Raw genomic sequence first — 22,001 nt, forward strand, 5'->3', positions numbered from 1 at the left:
GCCTTGAGAAACACTTGGACCAGTGGGAAGAGTATGTGCAGGTTTGCTTGGAAGAGCCACAGGTGGACAGCAAGTTGCACTGAGCTTTTGCAATAGAGAGAAGCTTACCCCGTGACCAGTTTCTTCCCTAAATCTTACCGAGGTTTGAATGGGCCAAAATGGATCTGGGGAGATGCGGAGAGTTCGTGGTGAGCATTATTTATCTTTTGGTCCCAAAGCCAGAGTGACTGAAGGCTGTTAGTGTCTGACGGCTCCTGCCTGGCTGATGCGAGATGAGCTGTCAGACGTGCCCTACTTCTGAAGGGAGGGATTGTGTCAGGGAAGCAGCGGCGCTCGCGGTACGGCTGTCAGGAGGGCAGCTTTAATTAGGTTTTACATTTGGGCAGGGGACAACAAAACCACAATTTAAGGCAGTTTGGATCGCTGCTGTCCCATTTGGTGCTTGTTCTCATGAGTGATTGCTTATAGCGGGCACCACAGTCCTTTAATGTGACGTGACATTCAACAGTAACTTACTTCCAAATAAAAAGGATCTTTCTAACAATTTTTTTTTTAACTTACCTGGTCACAGGTGGGCAATTAAGTTATACTCATTGCTAAGTTGCTATTAGACTAGTTTCCTGCAATAGGAGGGCTTCAGACTTTCTGAGAAAGTAGCTTGCTTTTGCTTTGCTTGTGACAATGACTGTTCTTCATAGAACCAGCAGGAATAGTGTATTTGTAGAGTAGAAGAGATTATAGAGTACTTAACACACCTTGCCAAAACGTTCCCTGGATTAATTTCTGCTTGAGCTAGAGCATAGTTTTCAGGGAAAAAAAAATAAAATCAAGCCTTCAGAATTTCCAGTGGTAGAACTGACAAAATGGTTGGTAGGTACTTAAATTCGTGTTACTTTCAATGTCAAAAACACAGAGCAAATGGCTTCCACAGGAAAACAGCATATTTGCTCTATTGCTGTATTGTTTCTAGTCTGGTTTCACCTGCCAAGCAGTGGGACTTCGGCTACATAACTCCATGGGCAGATATTAGTAAGAAAAAATAAATTTGTACTCCAGGTGAATACTAGTATAGTAGTGTTCAGGTTCAGCTTCATTCAAATTACTATCACAACTTTTTCAATCAGGTATGCAGATTTGACCCCCTTATCTCAACTGGAAGAGTTCCTGTGCTGTAGTCAGGTCTCATGGCCCCATCTCCAAGGCATCGGTGTCTTGCTTGGAGAATGTGTACCAGGACTGGGCTCTTCCTCAGCAAAGCACAGGCAGATCAGAACCAGCAATTTTTCTTTCCCTTTCTGATTGTGTGACTTCTATAGCAAGAATCATTTAAACTCTTGTGCCAGTGTTGCAGGCTTGATGTAGCCTGTGTCAGTCTTTCATTTCAGTGTTCCTAAAGCAAGCCACAGTTTAACTTGGTTTGTCAAGGTGTAATCTCTGTGCTGTGTAAATGTGTGTATTTGTGGTTTACTGAGGAACTTAAATTGCTTTGTATCTTCCCTCTGTCCTCTTTGTACTCATCCTCTCCTCTTCCTGTCTTTCTGCAGTCGATTTTCTCAAGCAAGGAGTTTGGGTTTTTTCCACTTACTGGTGGAAATAAACAATTTAAGGCCAAGATCTGTTTCCTGAGAAAGACCTGTAGGAAAGCATCTTTCTTGTGATTTCCTGTTCACAATTCCCAGTAAGAGATCTGTTGGCTTTTTTAATCCATTTAATGTGTGCCATGTTAATTTTGTTTTAGTCAATTAATAAGCAGTACCAAATCAAGTCCTTTAGAGAAGACCAAGTATATCAATGTTGATTTAATGGCATTCTTAAAATTTATAGGTCAAACTTGTAATCTCATCAAGAAGCTTGTCAGTTTAGTTTGGCAGAATCTATTTTCCATAGACTTAATTTGATTGACATTGATTTTATTACCCCTCACTAATTCTTTATTATTAAAGCCCAGTATTGAATATTCTGTAATTTTGCCTTGCTTGGCATTGGACTGCTGAACCTGTGAGTACTTCTTCTATCCAGTCTTCCCTCTTTTGAATTTCAGTGCAAACATTTTTCTTCCAGGTTCCTGAAATTAATTGATCACAAAAGAGAGCCATTAGCTCCCTTTTTTTGGAGTCTGTTTGCTGCAAGTGATCCAGATCATTTAATTTAAACATATATAATTTTAGGAGCTCCTGTTCAGCATTCACCTGGTTTGCTAGTTATATCTTCACATACTTTTTGAGGTGTACATAATGCCTGTTGTCTCTGTACTGTTACTATCAGTATCACCTGGTGAGTCAGGTTGAGTGTTAAGGGATCTTTTTTCTGTAACCTAAAAAAAAAATAATTTTTTATTCCAACCTTTACTAGCCGGAGGGTTTTTATGACTTTTTTTAATCTGTTTTCTATGGCATATCTGTTCTAACTTAGTGTTTTTCGTTTACCTCAATATAAATATGGAATTGGCCAAAGCAGACAGGCTTACAGAGAAAGTGAAAAAAGGTACAGGTCTCTTTGACACTGCATTTTTAACACTTGCAGATTTTTGCATGTATGGATAAATGATACAGGGTAAATTGATTTTATTTTTATTTCTATCTTTCTCATGACTTGTTTTAAGCATAACTTTCAGCTCTGAAATCGAACTTTCTCAAATGCAAAACATGTACATTACCAGCTTGAGCTTGGCTTTGCCTGTTTTTTTTTAAGACTGTCAAGTCCTTGATAACTTATTACCCTGTTACTGCTCATTTTTAGATTTATTCCTTACCAGATTCTGGGAGGTCCACTATACATTTTCAGCTGCTAGAGAAAACATTCTGAAAGAGCAGTGGGGAATAGCAAGATAACAAGGTGTTGTTTTAGGATCATCTAGAAATATCTCTTGCCTGACCTACTGAATCACAGCATGTGATGAACTATTGGATTCCAAATCACAGAAAATATTTACTATTTACGGTGCTGTTCCTGGGAAGTGTAGCATGGGAATGAACTACAGTGTCTGTGTGGGATCCCACTGAGAGGTCCAGCTGCTTGCTTTGTGCTGCCAGATTGTGTCCAAAGAAGTGTTACCCTTTTGGAGTACATGCAGTAAGAGTACATGATGAAGAAAATAGGCAAGTTCATACTGTTTACTGTATTCTGGAACAAATCCTTTCATTTCTTCGTCTGGAACAGTTTTTATTTCTTTCATATCTAGAGTCTGGTTTTGTCTGACATAAGGTGCATTTGCTCTTGAGAGGAATTTGAAACTCACGTTTTTACCTGCCCGTATAATTTTTTTTGGCTTCTTAACTGTAAATATTTAGCACAATAAAACTTTGATGTTTGCCACAGTCATCATAAAGCTTTTCACAGACAAAAAACTCATCTTGAGTTTTTCTTTTCAATTTTTTGAGACTGGGGTGTTTGTGTCAATGTTCAAACACATGATAATATTTAGGAGAGATGATTGAAAATACTAAGTGACCAAACAAAATACACTTTGGAAGTGGAAGACTCTTAATGGCAAGGTTTCCTCTCTTCAGCTTCACTGATCCAGTGAGGTCTATGCCAGGAAGCAGCAGAAGGAATTTGCTGATGGAAACAACTGCACTGAGATTTCAATGGGCTGTGAGGGGTGTGGACTTTGAGAGTTTTTAAGATAAAAGGGATGTTCATTGAATTAACAGAAATTCAGTGCTCAAAATTCTGAGCATTCACCCTTTTTTGTGAGAGTACAGTACAGCTAATATACCAATCAGTGGGATATGAATTCATAACCAAATGCTTCTGAGTAACAGGCCTGCAATCCTGTTACAAATTTCATATATTTCCTGATGTTCAGGAGTATATACACTAAGAAGAAACCATGTTTCTGCAGACCTGTCATTTGAAAGAAAAATGATATGACAGTGTAATGGTTTTCATTAAGCCAGGTTCTGCAGTCCTGGATACAGACAAGACCAGCTTTATTCGTTTAGGTATTTGTTGTCCTTCACCATGGAGAAAGTATATTTATCTGTTGCCAGTTGGTAGTGAGAATGAGAGATGATGATATTTAGGTAACTTGAATGTTACTGGGGGACTCAAAAAAGGGTTCTGTGTAATTGTAATCTCATTATTTTCTTGTATTGCCATTTATTTCCCTTTCCTGCTGGTAGTGCTGTCTGTGAGTTTGCTGTCCATGGTGTCTCTTGTGCAAGTATTTAGGGAAGGGAGAATGTTTGTTTCTGTGGGAGATTGTTGCAAAACAGTGTATACATTGTAGAGGTTGATCAGTCCATGTGCCTTGAGAATAGCAGTGGCTGGACATGGAAGCCCAGGATCACACATGGGACATAAATCCCAATCTCACATCACCTACTCCTGCTTTCCTTGTACCTCTGAAGTCCAGAGATGTTTAACAGAAAAAGGATACAAACACAGGTTATCCAAGCTCTGATCCTTGAGTCTCCTTCCCCCCAGAAAAATGTTTGTTTCCTAGATAATCACTTTCCTCTCCCTAGGATTGTTTAGGATTAAATATATCAAAGATTTGATACGTTCAGAGGCACAGGGATTGGGGCTGTATAAAATACCTCAGGCAAGCAGAGGAAGGCATGGCAGGGAAAGTATCTTTACAGTATTTCTGCTCCAGGCTTTGTGCTCAGCCAGACTTCAGGTCGTTCTTGGTTAATGTCATGTAATTTGGGTAAGAATATTTTTGTTGAGATTAGTTTAGCTCTCCAGGAAGACCAAGTACATTTTTATACTTTTTTCTCAAGTTAAATTGATGGGATGGAATTGCTCCCTTGCTGTATTGTGTGTTAAAATAGCCATTTCTTATCCTTAAGCCTGCATGTGGACATTTCAGGCATGAACTGCAGTGTTTCCATGGATTTTTAAAGCTTTCCATTGCATAGTTAGCAGCTTTTAGGGCTTTGATCTGATTTCATAAGACAGAAGCGCTCCCTGTATTTGTGTTACAGCAAACGCTGTATTTTTGGTGGCGTCTGACTTTGAGAAACACACAGATGCTTTTTTGTAGTCCAGGAGACAAAGAAACAAAGCTTTGTGCTGGGATGCAGGATCCGTGCCTCCAGGGGACATCAAGGCACTTGGTGTGCAGCTGCCTTCCCAACCTCCCCGTCCTCCTGGTGAGCAGGAGCTGGGTTGCTGCTTGCTGTTCCTGTGGCTAGAAATCTCCACAAATGCTGCTCCTCTCCTTGGGAGGGATTTTCACGTGTTTCCTTTCTCACTGCCTGTGAGCAGGAGCATTTTGATCCCCTGCACATCAGTGGCTGAGAGAGAGGTGGATTTTTGGCTTGCTGTGCTCCAGATTCACAGGAGGGTGTATGAGAAGGAGCATGGTGGGAATATAGGGCCATTCACCTGTGCCTGCTTGGGCTAGCTGATTCTTGAAATGTGATTATCTGTGTGTATCTCTAAGTTCATATCCCTTTACAAAAAACAAGCTTTGTTTTCCAAACATGCAAAACAAGTTCAGTAGGATGCTGGAAGGAGGGATCTGGAAGCGGCTGTCTGTCACGTTGCATTAATAGAACTGGTGCTGCAAAGCTGCTGCTTGGGCACTGGGGAAAGATCGCTGTGGAGTGGGTTCTCACAGCTCTGTGCGTGTCCATGATCCCTGGAGTCCCTCACCCAGCTGCAGTTTGGGCTGTCCCTTCTCCTATTTACTGGCTGCTCACTGAGCAGTAAAACAAGATGTAAAGATGGTTTTCTGTTCCTCAGGTCCTTCAAGTGTAAAAATGCAGTTTCCTAATTTGGGGGTTTAAATACTTCAAGACTTGTTTATAAACAGTAGCAAAATTATGTGTGTGTTTATTTAATTCTAAGAGGTGGCCTCGTTACTGACAGGTCAGCCAGTTATATTTATTAGGAGCTCAGCACAAAACTATTACACAATTCTGTTGCTGTCAAGCCTCATAGGTGCTTTTCAGTTAACTCCTGGGGAAGGGAGGGCAAGGGGTTGCTGCTTCTTGTTCTTACAGAAGGATCTTTAGAGCAGCAATTTAAAGTTATGATGGCTCCCCCTGTATTAAGGAGACAAAGAAATGATGAAAAACAGCATAGAGATTGTAAGAGAAAGCAGGGATGAAGTAAACAGTGTAAGAAAATTGTGATTCCACTCTTGGAAGTTGTTCCCGTGCTAAAAAATACTGAGTCCTTTTTTCTTTATTTCTTGTGTTTCAACAGGGCAGAGTTTAGGGTATGGATTCGTTAACTACATTGATCCAAAGGATGCAGAGAAAGCCATTAACACTTTAAATGGACTCAGACTCCAGACCAAAACCATAAAGGTAAGACAATATAAAATGCCTTTTGCTCAGTTCAGGAAGGGGAGAAAGTAGTTGGAACTGTTTCTGGCAATTTCATCAGTATTTTATTCTCCATTGTGAGGGGGTTAACGAGCTCCTCCTTGGAACAATGAGCAGACATGCAGAAGATGAAATCTCTCTTCTCAGAAATTGCTGCTATTGTTAAAGAGAGGGGAAAGTAACAGGAAGCTCTTTAAAGCATGACAGTGAGGCTTAAATGTAGAATAAAACAGCCAGAATGATACCATTATTCATAAACAGGTGAAGTATGTGGTGGTGTATTCACAAGTTACATGTTTCCTTATGTTTTAATGGGAAATACTTTGTCACAGAGTTCTCTTTTAGTGACACTCCTGTCATTATCAGGTGTTGAAAGCATGTTTCTTGCAAGTTATAATATGTCATTCTCAAAAAAAATTTTTTTCATAATTTCCACATCCTTAATTTGATTTATTATTTTAAAAGCTGGAGGCTTCCCACTGAAGTCTCTTATTTCATTGTTTGTAATAGACCATTAGTTATTCAATGACCTTCTTTAGTGGTCTCACAAGAAAAGCAAGCTTTTACACTGTCACAGTATTTGCTGCATGGCTGATAAAGCTGCTCTGAAACGGCTTACAGAAGATTTCCACATCCCAAATTCTGAAAAATAATACAGCTTAAGGGATGGGAATCAAAAAATTGAAGGGGAACAAACTGCAGATCAGATTCAAATTATCCTGAAACTGCTTTGATCATTTTTTTGAATGCTGGCTTTTGATTTGCACCATTTTCTTAATTTTTCTTCTGTAGTTAATTTGTATTTCAAAGCTAAAAATGTTAACATAAAACCAGAATTTTTTACTGTACTGAATATTGGTACAAGTAGTGTCAGTGATGTTGTATCTTGCAAAAAAGATACGTAACATGGTCAGTACTGTAGGTTTTGGCATTCTGGCTAAAAATTGTGGTTTGGACCAAGTGGTGTTGCCTGAAGCAAAAATATTTATTGGATTCTGGTGTATTTCTAAGGATTGTTTCGAGCAAGTTTTTCCCCTGATCTGTTTGATCAGTGAAGAGCAGAAGTGCTGAGCTGAGGGTTATGAAAGTGGTGGAGCAGCTGCACAGATTTTATAGAAAAAGCTGCTTGCAAACCTCCCTCAGACCATCCAGGTTCCATCCCACAGATAGGCATGTGGGCCATACATCAAAATGCTCACAGTATGGTTTTGCAGAGTTAATGGAAACACTTACAGGAATATGTGAGGCAAGGCAGCAAAATCTACCATCTTATCAACTGCTGCAGGTGGAAATGCAGGCTTGGACTCAGCAGTTTCCACTTACAGCAAAAAGTTGCTCTCCAAATTGCTTTTAAAGGCACATTATTGGAGGAAAAAATATTTTGAAAATACTTATTAAAAACTCAGTAGAGCTTGAAAAATCTAGATCACTTTTTCATGCAGCACGTGTATATTTTGAACATTATTTAGCCTTAGGAAGGAACTGCATTTCGTGTCCCTAAGTACCTCTGTTGCTTTGCTTCTGTTTTTCTTTTTTGTGAACCAGAGAAATGCTATTGCATTCATAATATTTCAAGGTTACAGGGAGCTTATGCTGTAAAAGCCCTCCAGAAACTGCAACCCACAGCAATTACTATACATTTCTCACATGCAAAATTAAACCATTGTGCCTTTCTTTGTCATCCGTGGTAAGACTTCTGTTATCTGGGAACTTCCTATGCAAAATCTTACTTTGTGGTACGTTTTTTTAATTCAGTAAAGATTTTAGAAATTCAGTGATTTGTTTGTTGTGGGGTTTTCATGTTTATTAATAGCTGGTAGACTGGCATAGAATAAAGGACATTTTGGGGGGGGCTCTTGAAAGCTGTTAAAATTTAATAATAAGCAGAGAGATTTATTCAATCTACATGCACAGGAGCTGCATAAGTTCTTCTATGACTAAAAGGAAGCGTAGGGTTTTGGAGTTTTTTAAATAAAATTTGGTTTATGCAGTTGCCTAAAACCAACCCAAGGGAGCCTTCTATCCCAACAGCCAAAGTTTTGGCCACAGGGACATCTAATCAGCAGTTTCCAACCCAATTTTCCATTGCAGAATTGCATATGATTACCTCACCTTTACCCCTTTGGGTTTTTTTGTATTTTTAATTTTGCATTACTTCTGGAAATGCTGATAAATTAGGTCTGCTTTCCCTACTGCTGTGCAGTGGGGATGGAGGTTTCCCAGTGTTCAGGCTGAGGGGTAAATCAGGTGTGTTTGGTGCTGCCAGGGGCATTTGTGTTGCTGGAGAGATCTCTGGTTTCCAAAGGATTTCAAGGTGGTGAGGAGCAGTACTCAGCACTGCTGAACCTCCTCACTTGCCTGTTTGCCCCCACATGCTGTTTCCCAGCATCTCACTGTCATTCTTTGTAAGGCTGAAGTATTTAAACTTGTAGAAATACTATATTTAATTATCAGACCAAATTACTTTAGCTACAGATGCCCTTTACAGTTACTAAAAATGCGCTGTTGGTGCGTTAAAAAAACTTCTCTCAAGAGAACATCTAGAAAAGAATTTAGTGGCATACAGTTTTATAGGGTAAAACATATTTAGTAGAATAACACTGAGCTGGAAAAGTACTGAATCTTACTTTGTTCTGCTTTCTTCATGAATGTGGCTGGGTTTTTTTGCCCCAGAATGAATCTGTAAATATGTTATTGATGGATGGGCTGAACCTTGGCTCCTGTTCATGTGTGTTGGGTAGCTCAAGTCCTGCAGGTAGAATTTCTGTGGCTGCCTTTTGGAAGCTGTTCTGATGGAAAGTTGAAATGAGTAATCTGTGAAAGCCCTTTTACAGTGGCAAATTGCTTCTGCTTGCCAAGGTCACTGTGGTCCTACTGGCTGTGTCCCATCTGTGTCGTGGGCTCTGCTGTTCCTTGCACCCAGACTGAATATGAGGTGGCTCTAGGGAGTTGTATTTGCACTCATTTTCCGACCCCACAAGGCTTAATTCCGGTTTAAAAATAATATGTATGTTTTATGCATGTGGCCCCAAATGCTGTCCTTTTCACTTCTGTAACATTTCTGTGGCAGCTTAATGTTCTGTCTCCTGATGCCATGCAGTCACAGGAGGAACTGGCTTAATAGCAGGATCAGCAGAACAGCCAGGCACAGTCGGCTCTCATGTGTGGACCAAAATAACTGAAGAAATGTTCTTTTTATTCTGTCATTGTTATGATAAATAATCACTTTTTACTCTAGCAGCTAAAATATTTATGTGCATTTTATTTAAGTCAATGATGCCCTTTCAAGTCAAAGTTGAGAGGTGACGATTTACAGAGTGTCTATTTGGGAAAAGCATTGGAGGGAATGTTGTGTTTGGTGGTAATAGGTTATACACATTTTGTTCTTCCTCAACTGATCATAGTGCATATTTTATTTACGCCATTTCATAGCAGCATCATCTTCTTGTGAGGGAGAAAAGCTTCACTTTATTTTTACAGCTAAAGCTTGACATAATTCTGCAAAACAGTTTAGAATGTGGGAAGAGACAGTGTGTGTTGAAATAAATATATATTCCAGAAATTGAATCTATTTTTAGAAATTAAATTTGCCCATCCATAAAAGCATATGAAAGGTCACTGCTGCTGTTGAAGATTGCCTGGCAATTCAGTTGCATCAAATATCAGAAGGAAAATAAGATGTGTGATGCATGGGGTACAGATTGTTTAAACTGCTGCTTTGCCCTGAAAAAAGGACAGTGCCTGAAAGGATGCGAAGGAAGTGTTTTACAATTTACTTGGGGATTCAGGTGACCTGGCTTCACTGGAACAAGGGCAGAATAGTTTTGAAAGGAAGTTTGAAATCTAAAAAGAGTCAGTGACCCCCTGAAGTGCAGTCTTGTGCACCCCTCTCTTCCTTTTTCTCTGTTGCCTGATAAATAGGTTTGCTCCTTCCTTCCCTCACAGGAGCAGGTACATGCTGTGACACTGCTGGAGCAAAGGGAGGTGGCCCCAGAGAGGGGAGAAGGAATCTGGGTTCTCTGAGCCCTTGATAACCTCCAGTTTTTAAATCCATCATATCTGTCTGATGGTAAAATACTAGATGGATGATTCCTCTGTGCTCAGAGGCTTTTTCTAGTTAGTTTTATATTCAGTTTAGTTGAATAAATAGCATGGAGTTCTGTATTTCTGCTTTACTCCCCTGTTTTGATCAATAGGTCTGGATGGTCCTAGTTTAAAATACAGAGAATAAGGCTGTAGGAGGAAGTAATCTTGCTTTTTCTGAAAATAAAGTAGTAACATTACTGCTGAAAGATCTTGGTTTCTGTGGCATTTTTCAAAATGCCAGCCATTTCCACAAAACTCAGGCTCTAAATCTGTCCATGTTAATTTTTGTAATTGTCCACAAAACTACAAACCATCCTGTCACTGTAGGGTAACCAAATAACAGCAGCCTCAGATTTCTCTGTCCTACAAAGTCATTTGTCAAAAAGATTGCCTTCCAGCCGTGCTCGGCGGAGGAGGCAGCGCAGGAAGCACAGGGCAGGAGGAGGAATTGCAGCAGGGAGTGCTGAGGAAGAGACCTGCATCTTCTGCACCCCATCCTAGACTCCTTGGGAAGGTGTGGGGGAAGCTCAACACAATTTGGGTTGCAGCCAGAAAGCTCTGGGTTGCTGGTAGTGATGGTAGAAGAGCTCTGGTGTTGGGTGCCCTTGGTGCAGCACTTGGCCAAAAGCCAGTGTTATCCAACCGTGTTCTTGCACAGCCTCCACAGGCCCACCCAGCCTGCTGGACACTGCCTGCAGCCTCCACTGAACACATGGCATGTGGTGCAAGGCTGGCTGGTAAGGAGAGGGTGTACAGAGACATCAGGGCAAGGCACAGGAGGAGCTTGGATGCTCTGCAAGGAAGAAATGGAAGGTTGTGGTGTTGGAAGACACTGGGAGTAGCTGAGTACATTTGACTGCAGCAGGGAGGGATTTGCATTTTTTAGTGTCTTGTGTGCAGTGCCCTTTTTTTCCCTTTCCTGAAAATTCACATTACAGGCACAAACTGCAGATTTGGGATGTAGCTATTTTATAGCTGCTTCTAAAATTGAAGTAACTACTTGTTCTCTTTGATGGTAGCACACACTACCATCACACACCAGAGGGGTCGTCTGCTGTGGCTGCTGCTTCCCAAGACAAAGTCTTGGACAAGAAATTCAAAGATGCCACAGACCTGGAAAGCCTCAACTAAGTTTATTCCTGTTTTGCTCTTTAGGACCCTCTGTCAGTGTAACCCTTTGGACTCGGTAGCGCTTATTAACAAACCCTCCTCCACCCATTGTGCCTGCAGTGATACTGGTGCTCGGAGGACCTTTCAGTGCTGCATTTGAAGGTTCAGCTTTGGTTCTGCTGTGTTCAGGAGGCACCAGAGGGGTCTCTGCCTCTTAATTCCATCCATCTTTTCTTAATTGTGATTACTTTTTTCCTGCCTCAGTTTTGCCATTGAGTTCTTTTCATTCCACAGAGCCAGAGCAATTATTTCTCTTAGCCTTGCTCTTGATACAGCCAAGAGTGTTTCTAGTCTATTATCTATAGATGTCTTTCCTGAAATGATGGGATAGACCATTGTACCTGCAATTATAATTAATCTCTGTAAAATGGCATTGAATTGCTCAACAGTAAAGTGCATCGTCACTCCCCCCATCCCCCAGCCAAGGGCTTAGGGAAGAGAAAGGACAGAGCAGTGCAGGCATCAGATGTGAAAGTATTCCAGATCCTGGTCTTCAGCCTCTGGACCAGAGGGCTTTTGTGTTTGATTGTTTTGACAAAGCACAGAGCTTTCACGGGAGGTTGTTTTAAATCTGGTTTTGCACAGAATTAGGACACAGTTGAGGGTCTGGAAGTGGCTGTGGGGAAATGTTTCTTTCTGCCATAGCCCATTCACTGGTGCTAAGCAGATTTTACTTCTAGTTCTGGATGTGCATTAAACAAGTGAGACTGTGCTTTATTTACCTGTGTGAGGCTTTTGAGTGCTTGTGTTAAAGCACTTCCAGTCCATACCAGTGGGAAGAAGGACAGCAAATGAGGGAAGGGTTGTCCCCATTCTAAACTGGACTTGAGGCAGAAAAAAGCCAAGTGACTCACCCCAAAAAATCATATAAGAAATCCTGTATCTCAGAGAGTGTCACAAAAGGACAAAGCAAAGTCTCTGTATTAAGGTCACCAAGAAGCCTGACGTTTTAGAATGTTACACAACTTTTTGAAAGCTGCCCAGGGAGTCACTGACTGCACCTCAGCTGCTTGTGGCTGGAGAGGTTGTCCCAGGGACTGCAGGTGCCCAGGGTGGTTGGCTTGGTGGTCCTTGGGTGCCTGTGCTGCGCCCTGATTCAGGCTCCTGCATGGTTTCCCATTCTCCAGGTGAGGAACGGTAGATGCAGAGCAAGATACATCTTGGAGAAGGTTGGTACCTGCAAAATGAGCTGCTTGGTTCCTGCTCAGGTGTGTCCAGGGCAGGGTGGCTCTGCTGGTCAGAGCCAGGAAAGGCACGGAATGCTGGCATCATTCCAGGAAAGGATGATGCAGTTCCTCCTCAGAGCAGACCACAGTTAAATTTTACAAGGAGGCTTCTAGAAATGGACTTTGTTTGAGAATTCCAGGATTAGCACAGGAGCTGAAGGCTGCTCTTACAGGGAGCAGCAGTGAAGTGGTTAAGTGTCAGTGTTCAAATGTTGCTTGTTCCATAAGACAAATGGGATGCGTTCATGCCTCTGGGTGCCTTTGCTGTGGGCTCTGGCTTGGAAAGGCCAGACCGCTTCAATTTATGTTCTGAAGAGTCTCGAGGTTAGTAATACTTGAAAAAGTTTTCTATATGGGAAAACTGGTAGAAAATCAATAGGGAAGATAATTACTTGAATTTGGAGATATATTGTGTGCACCTGAACAAAAATGTGCTTTTCCATGGAAGATACAAAATGCTGGACCTTCTGATGCTGCAGTGGTGTTGGGAGGCAGTGGTGCAGCCTCTGGAGATGGGTGTTTTTTATGAAGAGAAGCCCTTAGACAGGCTAATGCTCAATGTCAGATGAGAAATGTCCTGTAAAATGTTTTTCATAGTTATTATATATGTATTTATAGAAACTAACATCTGAGGCAAGCAAGCCATAAAATGAATTGTACAATATTTTATTTTCTTCCTTGCAAATTTGACTGCAGAACTCCTAAATGATCTTATGCAGTGAAATCCAACACCATGGTTCGACCTTCAACCATTGTACGAGCGGACAAACATTTTAATGCTGAGAAATGCCTGGGTCAAGCAGTAGTTTGGTGTTCTCCAGCTCATTATTTGAATTCTTTGTGGTGTCTAGGCTTCCATACTCTTTTCTTCTTTCAATGCTCTGTTTCATTACAGGGTGCTAACACTGCCGTGAGCAAAGGAAGGAAAAAAAAAATCATTTTTAAATGTGGATATAAAGAATTAATGCAGCGTCCTCACCCAGCGCTTTGCGGTTTGCAGTGATAAAATGGGAGCTGCTTTTTGCTCCCATTTTAACTTGCACAGCATAAGGAGCTTCTGGTGTGATGGAGGGTCAGGGTGGGCGATTTCTTCCTTTGATAGCTCACACACAGGAAGACATCCCGTCCTCAGCACTAACTGAATAATAGCTTGAAAGCAGGATGGCACACTCTAACCGATCGATTTGTCATTGGCTGACCTCAGAGGGAAGATGAAAAAGATTCAAAAGCAGATAAATAATTGACATTACTAGCCTTGAGTCCATTCAGCTCCGCAACCTTTTCTCCTTGATATTAAAGACGGCTGAGTTGCTTTTGGCAGCTTCTTTCTTTGGCTCAGGCTCCCCTGCAGCCTGAATGTTTGATTGCGGGAGGAAATAAAAACTAGACCTGAGCAGCAATAGGTGTTCGCATGTGCTGTGCGTGGAGGGTTGGGAGTGTGAGAGCCTCTCCTTCCTCTGCCTGCCTGCAAGGCCCATGAGAGCAGAGAGAGCCTTCTCTAGGTGGAAGTGTATACATATATATATATAAAATGTCAGACACTCATTGCTCTGGGAAGTAGTGTTTTTGCATATCCCAATACTTTTCATCCTCCCTGTAACTTGGCATTTGGTTAATGAATGTGCCAGAGTGAGAAACCCAGAGGAAACCCCTGGCTGTTTTCCCAGGAACTTTATTCATTTTGCTGTTCTCAGTTTTAAGGAATAGGTAAGATCCCTACCCTCACCCCTGAGAGGCTCTTAAATGTTTTTTAAACTGTTATTCCTAAAGTAGGTTAAACTGTAGGTGCCTGAACTCTCATGGTACCCTTTCAAGAGGAGGCATTTGCAGAGTGGGGAAGGAGAGCCTGCTTTTCCAAATGCCCCAGCACCAAACCAAGCTGCAGGTGAAAGCATCATGTTCTTATCCCTGGTGTCCCCTAGGGCCTGGGTTGAGCTTTGTTGCATAAAAGCCACGTGGTGCTGTCCATGAGTGTTGTGGTCCTGGATCCATCAGAGGGGCACTCAGGACCAGCAGTGAAGGGATGGAAATGCTGCATCCCATCAGGAGCTTGTGGGCTGTGGCACAAAATCATTTCTACGCCAATATTCTTCTTATCAACAGCTGAAGGTTTCTCTGCTCCTCATGTCTGCTTGAGCCTTTGTGCTGTGTGCCTGAGCTCGCCTCCATTGATGCAAATGTTTCATCTAACTTCCATTTCATATTTCTTTCCCTGAATTTTCCACTTCCTCTCTCCAGCCCTATCTGTAAATGTTAGATTTAAAAGGTTAAAAATGTGTAAGTTAGAAATTGGTAAAAACCTTAAAATCTAGCATCTTTAGAGTTTGTCTGCTATTATGCAGAGAAGATTGTGGAAGCAAATATTAGTCATTAACATAATTTTCTGTGTTGAGTCAACATCTATTTTTAGGTGTGGAGCGCATAAAGACAACTTTGACACATAAAACACAGACATCCATTTGACATCATCTGTGTTCAGGCTGAGGGAAGAGGGAAAGACAATTGCTGAATGTATTGTATTCGTGATGGGAACCCCCCCACTTCCTTCCTAGACACATTTTAAGACGCAATGCAGGAAAGTACTGATCTGTTTATATTGAAATAAATCAAAATGAAGTGCAGAATACTCAGCTTGGGTTCCATTGCTTTTTCAGATGTGCTGCAAAGTAATTCATGATCTGTGCTGAATATTTGCCATTAGGAAGTATTTTTATGATGTTAAATGTGTTTATTCTAAATGTATATATTATTTTTAAAGTGCAGAAGGCTTTTTATGCACCTATTATAATTATAAATCTGATTCATAGGTAGAAGAGCAGTTAAGAGCCTTGAATTAGTAATTTTCCAACAGCACACATGCAGCGCCACAGCTAGATTTTCTTGTTTGCTTGGTCATAATATTTTATGGTCTGGTTCTGGGCTTTGTAATGCAAGGGAACTTCTTGTGATAAATTGCAGATCTGACAATGAGTGTCAGTCTACAGCTCCCTGAGCAGATGTTCATTTAGTCTAATTTCACCAGTACTTTACTGTTCATCCAGAACAGATCTTGCCAGCTCAGGATGCAAACACAAAGAGAGAGCACAAAAGATCACTCCACAAATAACCTGATCTGTTTCAGACACTTGGAGGGGGAAAACGAAAAACGTACAGGGACCTCAGTGTGCGAGGCCAGCTACAGCAAATCATCCACACCCCACACCCATGGGGGCAAATTTACAAAGCCACACGTGGAAAGTTGCACATTAATCCACCTCTGAACAAAAGTTATTTTATCACTGCACATCAAGAACCTTTGTGTCTGTTTTAAGTTCTCTGTAGCTGTTCCTTTGTTCCTCCAGCCTTTCCTGGCTCTGCTGGTTTTACAGAACAGGTCCTGTCTGAACTGCAGGGTTATGTCTTGTGAAAGAACAGAACATTTTCTGACCAAAATGCCAAGGGTGGCTGTAGCTCTCTAACACTCCTCTCCTTTTCTCTCCCTAGGTGTCATATGCCCGTCCAAGTTCAGCATCCATCCGGGATGCGAACTTGTATGTCAGCGGCCTTCCCAAAACCATGACCCAGAAAGAATTAGAGCAGTTATTCTCACAATATGGGCGCATCATCACCTCACGGATTCTGGTTGATCAAGTCACAGGTTAAAAGAGAACTTTTCTTGATACGTGCATATGTTTCCGGAAGTGGCAAAATTGCTAATGTCTGCAGCTGGGGTTTTTTTTTTCACTTTTAGTATAAAATGCAATACCTGTTTCCTTATAAATGTAACTGGAGGTACAACTGCTGCCACTTTAATGAGGGACTATCAAAATACAGAATATTGCTTACTTAAAATCATTGTTAGATGCGGTAAGGGCCTTGACTTTAGAGATTACAGATTGGGAAGAGGATTTTTCTTTACAAGACTTCTCTTAATTTGCAAACCACTTATTGTGTCAAGTTGAACCCAGCATTCAGTTCATGTTTGTTACACAGATGAGGCTGTTCCTACGAATATTCATCTCTTCACATGTTTTTACTTCCCAGGGGTTTCTCGAGGTGTGGGATTTATCCGTTTTGATAAGAGAATAGAGGCAGAAGAAGCCATAAAGGGACTAAATGGCCAGAAGCCTAGTGGTGCTACAGAACCAATTACTGTGAAGTTTGCCAATAACCCCAGCCAGAAAACAAGCCAGGCACTCCTTTCACAGCTGTATCAGTCTCCCAACAGACGCTACCCGGGACCACTTCACCACCAGGCTCAGAGATTCAGGTAATTACCTGGAAAAGAACTGAAATTCCACCAGCGACGACAATGTGGGGCAGGTGTTGTGCGGGAAAATATGCTTTAGTTGCGTAGGCTGACCTGATTTTCTTTGTAAAATTAAATATTCTTTCCTGGAGAATGAGGAGGAAAATCTGCTGACAGCAGTAGTCATGTTGTATTTACTAAAACAGCTGAAGTACTGTACAATCAGATCTCATGAAGGCTCATAGAAAAAGGGAGGACAGAACAGAGTTACACTGGTAATCAAATGAGCAGTGACTGTCTTGTTCTTTCTCTCTTTTTGGGTAATGCTTTTATTTTCTGCTATATTACTACAGTTTTGATGCAGCTTAGACTTTGATGTTAATGGCAGTGGATTGGTAGCAGGAAAAAAGCTGAGTCTGTCCCAGTCAGCAGGAGTATCATTAAATTTATTAGCCTGAGATATCTGCTCTTAGTATAAAGAGCCCTTGTATTAGTCTTTGGTGTGAGTCTTCAGATGCTTTTGGGGATGTTTTATGCTTTGCATTTTGAATATACTGTTTCCATCTGATGCATAAGGCAGAGTTAGCAATATGTGATGTTCCTATTACATTTATACTTAATAGTTCTCAGGCAACCCAGCTTTCAAATAAAAAAGTCTGCCTCAAGAAAGAAAACTTGGACATATTTGCATAACTGAGTTGCACACTGGCTTTAGAGGATTACTCAGAAGTAATTTTAGTTTGTCAGTGATGAAAAGTGCTAATGAATTAAAGATCATAAAAAGTCAGTCATTGGATACATTAAATTTACACTTGTTTTTGTGTCTTTGGCACGCAGCTGTGTCCATTGAGGTTATCACTGAATCATTCCATGGACAGAAGGACTTTATTGTGCTGCCATGGAAAGCAGATGATTAAATTCTGCAAAATTTGGAGGTTAATTTGGATTGACATGTCATGAAGGATTAATACTAAATATATATAATAAAATGGGGAGAATGTGTTATATTAAAGCAGATAATCAAGAATTTTTCCAGTTCCAGCAGTTTTAGTCTCTACACTTTATTTCCAAGTTAACTGTAAATATAAGGTGAGCAGTTGAATTACCAAAAAAAAGTTGAATTATAAAAAAAAAAAGACAAACCCTAAGTGGATTTTTAAAAACCAGTCTCTGGAGGTTAAGCCTTTCTCTGAGACTGCAGACAACATTAAAAAAGGCTTTTAAATGCTCTGGTGGAAATTTAAGCACAACCTCAGACTTAACAAAGCAGGCCGGGAGTTGTTAGGCTCCTTAGATGTGTGGGAAACTTGTTGAACGTTTCTTCTTTGAAAATGGAACACTATTAATAATAGTTCCATTGAGCGATCTTGCCATCTGTGAGACATTAACCCAAAGACCCTCCTTCTCTTTTCAGGCTGGACAATTTGCTTAATATGGCCTATGGCGTAAAGAGGTAATTAGAATTCCACAGATTGCCAGATGTCCGTGTTGGCACAGATTGGTGCTACAATTTATTTTTTTTTAATTCACTAACTTTATTTTTTTTATCCCTTCTTTTCTTCACCAGCATGTCAAATTCTTTTTAAGTTTGGACTTCAGTTGGTTTTGTTACTTTAAAGGCCTCACGCGCAAGTTCTGTGGGGTTTTTCAACCTTTTTTTGTTTACAGGTGGGCTTCTCAAATGGTTTAGGTGCCACAGCTACAAGCATTGAAATTGCAGTTGTTCTGCTGAGTGGTGCTTTTTCCAGAATCAAAACTATTAACTTGAGTTTTTAACAAATCTCTGATCTGATAATGGAAAATTTAAGTCGAAAATCAGAATTAGGCTGCTGTTATCTCACACAGTTAAGATCACCTTTCTGCTACTCTGGCATCTTAAGTTTGACTTGAAAATACAGCTGTGTGCACCTCAATCAGCCTGAAGTTTCTTTTGTTACAGGTTTAATACTTTGAATTTTTTTTCAGTCTTTGAAATTTATTTTTTGTTTGTTTAATGTAGCTGTGTGTTTGTATGTGCACGCATGTGTGAAAGCTCAGCTGATCTGTCAACATTTCTGCTGTTCCATGAGTATGTTTGGTAGCTAAAATGAGATGTGTTGTTGGTGTTTCTTTTAATGGCAACATCAGCATAAGCAACCCTTGCAGCAAAACAAAGGTGTAGTCTTATTCCTGATGTTACCCTAAGATGTCCAGATTAAGATGACAAAGTACTGCTTAATCTTCTGAAATGGTCTACTCACCACACTTGAAAATTACTTGAGCTTTTTTTTGAAGCTCATCCTCTAAAAAGGTATGGTAAGTATATCTTTACACTAGCAAGTAGCAGACAATAAGGTGGGATTTAACTCCTCAGTAACTCAGTACAGATCTGAAATCTTGAGTACTCACAAGAGGAAAGTCAAAACAGAGCTTCTCCCCAGAAGCACCGGTGCTGGTGTTCATGGGCACATTGGTTGTGTCAAGATATCCTTAGTGTGGTGATGGGGTTATAGTGAGTGAGAACCCCCTGCCTGATTTTATCACACATCACTTCTCCTGTGTTCTCCCACCTTATTTTTTCCTTGATATCTTGTCAGAAACATGGTAAAACTCCCAGCTGAGTGTCTGTCCAGGTGCAAGTCAGTGTCAGAAGGATGGGTTTGTTCTGGGAGGCTTCCCTGGGTTTTTGCCGCTGCTGCTCCTTCCCTGGAATTGAGCTGGCGTGTGGTGCAGGATAGGCTTAGACTGAACAGAGGAAAAGAGCAGGAAAATTACCTGCCTTTATAGGTTATACATCTGCTTTCTCAACATTGTCTGCAGTGTTACTCTAAAAACACAGCAGTGTTTAAAGTCACTTTGCAGGCATCTTAAATTAGTTCTTATCTCCTCTCTGCAAACCTTGACAATTGTACCTGCACTAGCAAAACCTGAATCTGTAGGTGCAGGGTCACAAAAATATACCGCACTGATAATTTCTGAAGCTGTTTCAGAAACAGGAGATTGGCTCTCCCTGTGCTAACTGTGTGGTGCTGATGGAAAATGAGACATGCTGATGTGGAAAAAAGGTTTTATTGAGGCTAATTTCAGATCACTTGCTAGTAGCAAAGCTCCTTATGCGATAGGTGATCTTGTATTTGTGTCAATACACTTGCACCAGTTTCGTGCGTGTTTTGTTGGATTTACAGCAGCTGCTGTGCTCATGGCACATAAATAGTTGAAAGCTGCATAGCTCCTAAAGGTTTCCAGGGAAAAGCTGCTCTTCAGTGAACTGTAGGAAACTTTAACCCTTTACATCAGTGCAGCATTTCATTAAAATGCAAAGCCTTATAATGCATTGTGACATGCACGGCGTTGCATTGTACAGGTTTTACATCGTCCTTACTTAGAGCGTGGTGTATCCCATAGTGTTGTATTAATTTAAACATTCCAGAAAAGCACTGTTTGGTGGCTTATGTGTGTTACTGACACAGTTAGCACTTGCCAGCGATGGGTTTGAAGTCCTGTCTTCCAGATTTCAAAATGAGCTGAAGCTGTTGGCTTGTAGAAGCCCTGTGCCTTATTTCCAATCCTTATTTCCACCTGTGGTGGAAGGAGCAGTAGAAATTGGCCTTGTCCAGCCTTTCTGTGCTGAACTGTTGTGATAATGTCACTGGTTTCACTGTGCAGGAGAGAAACTAAAATGTGTTGAGATGAGGATTTGCAAAAGTGAAGTTGAGTTGGAAAATTGCCATGTATTTTTAATAAACTGTCTGCAAACCTTCCTGAGGATCTGATGCTGTGAGCATTTGTGAACTGCTCATTTATAGCATAGCTACACCCCTGTGATGATCCTCAGCTAAAGATCTATATTCCAAGTGTCTTCTTTTTCCCTGAATATACATTAAAAGTGCTGTCAGGCATCAACAGAACAGTGAGCAACCATCAAGTGTGTAGTTTCCTTTATGGTTATTTAATATACACTGCATAATATTGTGCAGATTGCAAAACGTGTATGGAAATTATTACAAGTGTAAAAAGTTTTGGAGAGCACAAGAGCTTGCTCAGCAAGAGAGTCCCTCCCTCTGCTCCCTCAATCATTGCTCAGAAAATCCTGAGGAATTATTTTTCTGTTCTGGTATTAAAACTCATCATATTGAAAGTACACGTGAAACTGGATTTTTAAGACATTTCCTCTGTGCAGTTGTTATTTTAAAACATATCCCAAAGTGTAGCTTCAGAAAGCACGTCAATTTTTTTTCCACACTGATGAAAGGAAAATTATGTTGATCCTGAGGGCTGATACTGCTTAACATCTTCATTAATAACCTGAGTCATGGGCTGCTCTGCGCCCTCCCGCATTAGCGGGTGACACTAAATTGGTGAGGAGCAGGGGCTGTCACTGCTGCTGGCCATGGCTGCCACTGGGGAGACCTTGGAAAGCTGCAGGAACATGCTGAAATTTGGGAAATGCAGATGTAGAGTTTAGCCCCTGACTGCTGCCTGCAGCTGCCTACAAGGGGCCTTAGAAGGAAGGTGAAGCCGAGCTTTTTGCAGAGGTCAAACACAGGAGGACAAGAGTCAGCAGTGACGGGCTGCAGCAGGGGAAATTCCACTTGAGGATAAGGGAAACTCATTCGCAGTGAGGATGGAGTCCTGCAGCAGGGGCTGCAGGAGCGGGGTTTGTGTCCTTGGAGATTTCCTGAGCTTCCCTCTGCAGGGCCATGAGCAGCAGATCTCATTTGAGAAGCTACTTGCTTGGAGCAGGAGGCTGATCAGATGATCTCCATAGATCCTGCCCAGCCTTTGTTACCCTGTGATGGATCTGTGTTCATAAACACCTGGCTTTATCTGCTCTCTTCGGATACTGGAGGTGAAGTCCCAAAGGACAACAAGGAAGAAACAGTAGGGTGCTCTGTTGAATTCTGGGGGTTAGTCCCTGCATTGACTTCTTGAAGAATCTAAAGCCTGTCATGGAAATGAAGCCTCACAGTATGAAGGTATCAGTTGATGTGCTCATTAATTGTATTTATGTTCTACTTACTCTACAATTGC

At 41.1% G+C, this 22,001-nt stretch overlaps 1 protein-coding gene across 8 annotated transcripts in view; it reads left to right on the forward strand.

Moving 5' to 3' along the window:
• Window positions 1-22,001, forward strand: part of ELAVL4 (ELAV like RNA binding protein 4) — an 80,176-nt gene that overhangs the window by 54,762 nt on the left and 3,413 nt on the right. For all 8 annotated transcript variants that reach the window (XM_088060437.1, XM_088060435.1, XM_088060434.1 and 5 more), the window contains exons 3-6: window positions 6,160-6,263; window positions 16,247-16,400; window positions 16,787-17,012; window positions 18,406-18,444. In XM_088060437.1, coding sequence (XP_087916563.1) covers window positions 6,160-6,263; window positions 16,247-16,400; window positions 16,787-17,012; window positions 18,406-18,444 — 523 coding nt within the window. The remainder of the gene's footprint in view (window positions 1-6,159; window positions 6,264-16,246; window positions 16,401-16,786; window positions 17,013-18,405; window positions 18,445-22,001) is intronic.

This window comes from Pseudopodoces humilis, chromosome 10 (assembly GCF_049639895.1).
Source record: "Pseudopodoces humilis isolate 2021_Gansu_Grassland_sample_001 chromosome 10, ASM4963989v1, whole genome shotgun sequence".
Taxonomy (NCBI): domain Eukaryota; kingdom Metazoa; phylum Chordata; class Aves; order Passeriformes; family Paridae; genus Pseudopodoces; species Pseudopodoces humilis.